Source organism: Malus sylvestris, chromosome 6 (assembly GCF_916048215.2).
Source record: "Malus sylvestris chromosome 6, drMalSylv7.2, whole genome shotgun sequence".
NCBI lineage: Eukaryota > Viridiplantae > Streptophyta > Magnoliopsida > Rosales > Rosaceae > Malus > Malus sylvestris.
This window is the reverse complement of record NC_062265.1, coordinates 34,939,113-34,946,549: the sequence shown is the minus strand read 5'-3', so window position 1 is coordinate 34,946,549 and position 7,437 is coordinate 34,939,113. Positions and strand designations below refer to the sequence as shown.

General features: G+C 38.3%; 2 protein-coding genes across 3 annotated transcripts in view; one reads left to right on the top strand and one right to left on the bottom strand.

Moving 5' to 3' along the window:
* The window catches only part of LOC126627161 (uncharacterized), a 6,417-nt gene extending 1,212 nt beyond the window's left edge, over positions 1-5,205 (top strand). For both annotated transcript variants that reach the window (XM_050296588.1, XM_050296587.1), the window contains exons 3-7: positions 715-834; positions 1,000-1,053; positions 2,726-2,889; positions 3,582-3,758; positions 4,903-5,205. In XM_050296588.1, coding sequence (XP_050152545.1) covers positions 715-834; positions 1,000-1,053; positions 2,726-2,889; positions 3,582-3,758; positions 4,903-5,113 — 726 coding nt within the window. In that variant the 3' untranslated portion in view covers positions 5,114-5,205. The remainder of the gene's footprint in view (positions 1-714; positions 835-999; positions 1,054-2,725; positions 2,890-3,581; positions 3,759-4,902) is intronic.
* A 355-nt stretch (positions 5,206-5,560) lies between these two features.
* On the bottom strand, positions 5,561-7,162 carry LOC126627162 (probable aquaporin TIP3-2). The gene is made up of 3 exons (XM_050296589.1): positions 6,778-7,162; positions 6,291-6,541; positions 5,561-6,182 (listed from the first exon to the last, which is right to left on the bottom strand). Exons 1-3 carry the CDS (start codon positions 6,908-6,910, stop codon positions 5,796-5,798), a joined length of 771 nt encoding a protein of 256 aa, XP_050152546.1. The 5' UTR covers positions 6,911-7,162; the 3' UTR covers positions 5,561-5,795.
* Between the last annotated feature and the right edge of the window lie 275 nt (positions 7,163-7,437).

The window sequence follows — 7,437 nt, the reverse complement described above, 5'->3', positions numbered from 1 at the left end:
AACGTTCTATACATTTGCACACATTCATAATATTTCTCATACTTGCATCTATCAACATGCACTGCAGAACTCATTTGTTTCATCTGCAGCCAGTTACTAGAGAATAAAAATAACCCAACCTTTCAATAATTTTGGTTTTATGATTGAACTTAGCCCAACGTAAACTTGAAATCAGCTCATTGCGATTATGATGATGACTTTGCGAGGATGCCTTTAAGCAAGCGGAAGACATCTTTAACCAGATGTGCCTAGATCTACTTGCAGGCTGGGACATTCCATTATTGAACTATTAAATAAAGGGACTGTGAAATCACTCTGAGACTGCATTCAGTTTCCTCTCAGACTATACTGAGAGTTAAAACTTTTTTCTCACCCATGAAACCGGAAAAAAAATAAAATAAAATAAAAATCTCTTGACAAGCCAAGCTGGATGTGTAGATAAGCTGGTTGTAAAAGCAAAATGTTTTTAATATTACCTCTTTACGTTCTTTTTCTTTATCTGCCAGCGTTCCTGCTGATTAATATTATAGACATGGATCACCTTGATTGTTATAAATGTGAATATGAATAATATCAGATAGTGATGGCATAGCTGTAGTTGCTTCGGAATGTGATTCTTGCCAATTCTTTTTCAATCAGTTTTCTTCATATGATGCAGCAAGGTTCCCTCATATGTGGAATCATTAGCTGACTGCTATGGTTGTGTTTTTTCAGCTTGATTCTCATCAGAAATTAAAGAAATTGCTTGATGCGTGTAGAGGACTTGGAGTTGAGACCAGTCCAATGGTTTTAGATGGCTTAGGAATCATTCCTTTGTTCTCATGGTACCATGAGGTAATTGGTCTAATATTATAATCTTGTACAATTTTTCAGCTCTCAATCCAGCATTTGCTTTAGAATAGAAATGCTTACTAAGTTAATATCGTATAACAAAAATAAAAAAATAAAAATAAAAATAAAAACTTACCAAAAAAATGACTGGAGTTTCTTCTTTTGCAGAGCTTTGATAGGGAGGAGGAAATAACCAGCACCCATATTCTGTCTTTGGAGATGGTGATTCACTTTCTTTAGCCTAGTAAGATTTTTAAGAAGTTTTATTATAATAACATGATTTTGCAGTTCTTGTTATGATACCCACTTAGTGGGAAAAGGCTTTGTTGTTGTTGTTGTTGTTGTTGTTGTTGTTATGATACTATGTGTTTTGATGTAAACCTGAAAGGATTTCGATGATTGGAGCATAAGTCTACTGTTTATTAAAAAAAAAAGAAAAACTTAGTAATGTCATGAAGTTTAAAAATAGTCATCCGAACAAAGTATCACAGAGCAGAGGCTATTACCATGCTGGAAGCCTAGGATGGTTATTCATTCTTTGGCTGGGCGAAAGATCTTTACAATTTTCATTTCCTAGGCTGTTCAACTTATTCAGGACTCATGACAAGAGTATTACTAGTGTGGCGAGTTTTGCTGAGCATTCTTTGAATTGGGACTTTGGCTTTCAAAGGAATTTGCGTGATGTGGAATTAGATGAGTTGTCATCTTTCTAGACAAGTTTGTATCTGGCTACCATTCACCCTTCAAGTGTTGATGCAAGACATTGGATACTTGATGCTTCAAGAAGATTCTTTGTTAAATCTTATTGCGATTTCCTTCCCAAAAACTGTGTTGATAGGGTTTCGCAGGCTTATGGCCTGGTTTGGAAATCTAAAGTTCCTAATAAAGTGAAGGTTTTGCTTGGTTAGTGGCTCGTGGGATGTTAACATGTGTTACATGCTCCAAAAACGGAGCCTAGTTCATGTCTACGACCTGATTGGTGCATTTTATGCAAGAAAAGTTCAGAGTCTGTTGATCATTTGTTTCTTCACTGTCCGATGGCTTTAAATCTGCTGAAGTTGTTTAGGGAGTTTGGTATTAGTTGGGTTTTTACCCAGGGATTGTTATTCTTTTATGGTAGAGAAACATAAATTATCAGGAAAAGGGAAGAAAATCAAGATCTTATAGTTTCAGCTATTTTTTGGGTCATTTGGATGGAAAGAAACAAGCTGATTTAGGACTACGAAGTCAGTAGAAAGGAGGATCTTTGGGATAAAGTTCGGTTATGGTCATCTATGTGGGCATTGGTTACTACAGAATTTAGAGATTTGTCTTTTTCAGAAATTATGCGTTACTGGAATGCTGCTATTATTTAGTTTTGTGTTGTTTTCACAGTTTCTAAGGGTTGATGTTGCTATTTATCCTGTTTTGTTTGTGCTTTTGTGGACTTCTTGTCCACTCTTGTATTTTATTGGTTCTTTGCAACAAAAATTTGTCTATCTTAAACAAAATTAAAAATTATTTCTTCTGTGTGTTGTCCTCTCAAACCTAATGTAGGGTTAGCGAAGTACACAAGTGCAATACAGACTTTCTGCTCTTTTCTCATTCTTGTTACTGTTCTCAATGTTATTCAGTTCCTGTGACAGACAAATTCTTAATTAGCGTACCAAGTTGACATCATTGTCATAATGTCATTCACGGAGCACTTTGGATTTTATTTTTATTTTATTTTATTTTATTTTTATCCTTTCCTTTCTTTTCTTGGATTTTTTTGTTTCTCCCTTATTAATTTGTGCTCCTTATATGCGCTTAATTTATCAGTTTACATTGCTGCAGTTATGGCTGTTTTATAATGCAGTTGAGCAGATAAACATTCAGATTTTTTTTACGCACGTATTGTTGTTTCAATTCTTAGGCATGTAAAGACTTCAAAGCATGCAAGTGGTCCAAGGAACTGTCAAATGGAGATATCTCACTTGCCCTCTACTTTGATGCAATGAATGAAAAGAATCAGAGTCTGATCAAGGAGATCCAAAACACATGTAGCCAAATAATTTCATTCTCTCATTTTGTTCCCAGGTCAGGTTAATAGTGATTTATGCTTCCAGAATAATAAGTCTCGCCAGTTCCTTTCTCACTTGAAATATTTTGAAATGCCTATAAGATCATGTATCTTGCTGATTGTATTGAATTTCTTGATTTTTATCAGACTATTGAAATCCAAGTAGTTTTTTTAATCTTACTCGTAGTGCTAGAAACCTAAAATCAATACACAAATTAAAACCCATAATCAACTCAAATACCACATTAAATTGCATTTTGCAGTGATGATGATATGCTGGGGGGGGCACCCAACCTGTCATTGTTTTTCCCGGCCAGTTCCGATTGGAGAGTCAACACATACTTGGGGACTATTAGGGTTGAAGACCCAATGCCCATAGTTATACAAAAAAAAAAAAAGATGAAACTGAAGTGCTAGCAACACCATTAGGGAGGCATATATATGTGTGGTTTTCTGGCATTGTAATTACTAAAGCCACATTGGCTCTGAAATAAAATTGGTTACTTTGTTGGAGATTTGAACTTGCTAGATATGGATAGTTTTTGCATAATATCAAACGATTTTCAAATAAACCTTTTGTTACCTTTTTTGGTTGAAATTAATTTTGCATGTTCTTGCGTCCTTCTCTTGAATTTCGTTTGTCAATCAGTTTATGGATTCTGTCTGTAGTCTTCAGTTAGCATGACAATTGCTTGCATATCCTCACCAGGCAAGAGCTATGTCCTGAGAAAAGGATGCTATTCTATCCAAAGCTTCCAAAGATTATTGGTTCTGATTGTCTTGAGGCCCGTATACGGTCAATCCATGGGGTTGAAGGAAGTCCATCTGCATGTCATGTGTTTGGTCATACACATTTCTGTTGGGATTCTGTCATTCATGGTATCAGGTACATTCATAACTCAGTTACCACTGTATAATGATTTCACACATGTAATTTGTTAGGTAACTCAGCTACCAGTAAAGGAAAGAGAGAGAGGCGCGAGAGAAGAGTTCTTAGTTAGTCCCATGTTTTCACAGTGTTATTGTAGAAGGGTAAGGATGTTTTTTTGGTGGGCCCGGGCCACTACCATCCTTCCTAAAATAAGAACTCATGTACCACATAAGGTATATATAGTTGTCCTAGCCTATCCAGTCCCTCTTAGCGAGGCGCACAAAACAACCCCTAAGGTTGTTACTTGCTCTTGAAGGCTTGCTCTTGAAGGCTTTTTGTTTGTTTCTTGCCTTGTAAGATTCCTATTCCTCGTATAATGGGCACATGAGGTTTGTCTTCTTTTGTCAAGGACGAGCTTTTGAGACCAAACCATAAAATCTTGGATATTTTCTTGTATTTTGTTTAGGGTTTGTTCTTTCCAAGGGACTGCTTTGGGTGTATTCTATTTTGGGTTATTGGTTGAATTTCCTAGCCCTCTTCACCTTCCAAACCGGACCACGTTAATCCTTTGTGTTCTGGTGGGATTGTTGTTTTGTATGTTTTGCCTTCATATGTTATCATAATTTATTATGCTGCTGCAAGAATAATTGCATCAAACTACCAAAAAGCAGTATACACTTTACAATTTTTAAAAAACAGGTATCCACACTACATGAAACGAAGGAAATGAGCAACAAGGGCTACACATTTACACCAAAGTAAATGAGCAACATTGGTTTGAGATCTGCTTTAGATGCTATAATGCACATGCTAGCTTCATTTGCATATATGACACCCAGTATGAGATGGTGAGATGATTATTCAACATATTCTATTATGTCTTGCACATTCGCCATATGGTTAATGGATGAGATGAGATGAACCCTAGTCCGTTCTTTACGGCTTAATTGGATCTATGGTCCTTGAGTTTGTCCACAATTTACATTTTGGTCCTCCAACTCGTTTTTTAGTTTCTGTAGTCCTTCAAATCGTCCTCTTATTGGACCATTGGTTCTTCCCTCGCAGTTGTCACATTTTCCCGTCTGTTTTAGGTACAACACGGTTTCCAACACCATTTCACTTTTAGTTATTCATTTGTGTGTAAATCGATGCAATGCAGGTATGTGCAGGCGCCACTGGCTTACCCAAGAGAACGGAAGAGGAGAATGAATGGGGGTGAAAATTGGTTGCCATTTTGTATCTATAGTAACGGAAAGTTTTCAGAGAGGCTTTCACCGTGTTATTGGTCTGATTATTACTCTACCCACCCAAGAACACCTCATAACACTCAACTCGCTCCTTGGGTTGCCACATTTTACAACCAAACATGACCACTTAACATGTGCATATGTAATTAATTAATATACTTTTGTGTCCCTTCTCCTTAATTTGCAATAATAACAGACTACCAACATTTTGTTCATCTCTGAATGTTGTTTCTGCTAACCACACCCCACCCCCTCAAAAAAAGTTTACTTTCGTCAGAAATTTAGTATTCCAATCCTCTAAGATTGAAATAAAAACAAATGCAAGTGTACTCAAACAGTTGAAATAAAAACAAATGCCAACAACAGTTGGATGAGTTGGTAAGGAGGAGGATTGTTGCGCAAGACCTAAGTTCGAGTCCTACCCAGTATCATTCACTTTGGTGACGATCATTTTTGGAGGAGGATCTGTAAAAATAAAAATAAAAAAGGACTAATGTTTGTCCTCAAAGAGGACTGACCCTGAGATGGGTTCCCCGAAACTTTTTCTTACCAAAAAAATTTGAAATAAAATTAGCCAAAGAAACTCCACGGCACTTTATTAGCTTTACAATCACATGTCCATGCAATGGAAATGACGTTTTAGACAACGGGAGGACAAACTCCAACACAAAAGTTGCCAAACAAAAAAAAAAATTACAGAAAATGGAACATAAACACTCGAGGTGTGAATGGCAAAGGGAGCGAGCAGCTGACACATGTTGGTATTAATACAGTGCGTACGGGGGCTAAGCGCCAAACTAACGGACTAGTAATCCTCTGGAGCCAATGGCTGGTGAGCGTGGTGTGGCGTCTCTGTTGGTATGACCATGTACTCGTATATGAGAGCCGCCAACCCACCTCCTAGGAGTGGCCCAACCCAGTAGATCCAGTGGTTCCTCCATCTCCACCCTACCAGTGCAGGTCCAAACGCCCTTGCTGGGTTCATGCATGCCCCATCAAACGGCCCGCCCACCAGGATATTTGCCCCGACAATAAATCCAATGGCCAGTGGTGCGATGGTTCCCAAGCTACCCCTCTTGGGATCAATGGCAGTAGCATATACGGTGTAAACTAACCCAAATGTCAACACAATCTCTAGTATTAGCCCATGCACCTCAGCAACACCAGAGGCCACGTTGAACCCCACCGTCCTCTGAATAGTAATATCAAATAATTGATCAGAGCTAATTGTAATAATTTAGAATGAAAGGGGTTTAGCTTGTAGCAAAGCGAGCTAAGTTTTTAAATACGGAATAATTACCATGCCATTTGTGACAAGCCTTAACAAAAGAGAAGCCACAATAGCTCCAAGAAGCTGAGCAACCCAGTAGTATAGCGCGCGAACAACGGATAGCCTTCCACCTAGAAGAGCACCGAAGGTTACAGCAGGGTTGACATGGCCACCAGATACGTTAATGCTGGCTGAGATGGCCGAAAAGAGAGAGAAGGCGTGTGCAAGAGCTATGGCTATCAGCTCAGATGCTGATGTGCCGCTATCCTTGTAAATCTTCCCTGCCAATTAATTAGTTGCGAAACAGACTATCAAGGTTTAGTAAAGAAAAGATATTGATGATGGCATGTCTCATTTGTCATTTCATGTAGATCTGTGCTAGAATATCAACGAAACATGTATGCATGCATAGATATATTAACATATGTAAAGAGGTAATTAACAGAATGAATGATTTTACTTAATTAGTATAATGATCATGACGTCGTTATTTGCTAGATTTATTTAGATATCATACCAAGAGCAAGAGCAGAGCCTTCCCCGGCAAAGACAAATATGAAAGTGGCAACCAATTCAGCTAAAGTGGCTCTGATGGAGTCAGGGTGGGTGGCCTCGTCGGCCCTCCCAAAGGCATATCTACGAGGTGGCATGCTGGGGACGATGAAAAAACGCAAGCACTTTCTTTCTTAGTTAGAAATTTATGGAGTGGAGAAAGCAAGCTCAACTGCCGGTCGGATTATATGCTCTTTAATTACTTGGCTACACCTGCACTGCACAGCTTCTTTCTTCTTCTTTCACAAATTACTAGATTAACACGAAGGCAGGCAGATCGAGCGAGAGGATATATCCAGATAGATCTCTCTAAAACGAGAGAGAGAGAGCGTGTGCGTGTAGAGGAGAGAGGAGGGTCACCGCATGTTTGAAATGTGGAGGTCTGTAGTCTTAAATTAGCCAAGAGCGGTTGGACTCATTTAGGACACATGGGCAGTCCCATGCAGGAACAGCGACACGTAATGTCTTGGAATATGGAATGGCGTCATCCCGAAACGGTCCCTATCTCTTCCCTGCACTGTTTTGAATTTATCCTTTTGAACCTTAGACAATCTTCAAAAGTAATGAGAATGAAACTAATTTGTGGACTAATATATATAATTGAGAATTTGAGAGATTTTAATAA

Bases quoted from the DNA above. Each gene is read 5' to 3' on its own strand.
- LOC126627162 (XM_050296589.1), bottom strand. From the start codon at position 6,910: ATGCCACCTCGTAGATATGCCTTTGGGAGGGCCGACGAGGCCACCCAC. The intron at 6,542-6,777 runs GTATGATATCTA...ATTAATTGGCAG, and splicing joins AGGCTCTGCTCTTGCTCTTG to GGAAGATTTACAAGGATAGC. The intron at 6,183-6,290 runs GTAATTATTCCG...ATTACTATTCAG, and splicing joins GGCTTGTCACAAATGGCATG to AGGACGGTGGGGTTCAACGT.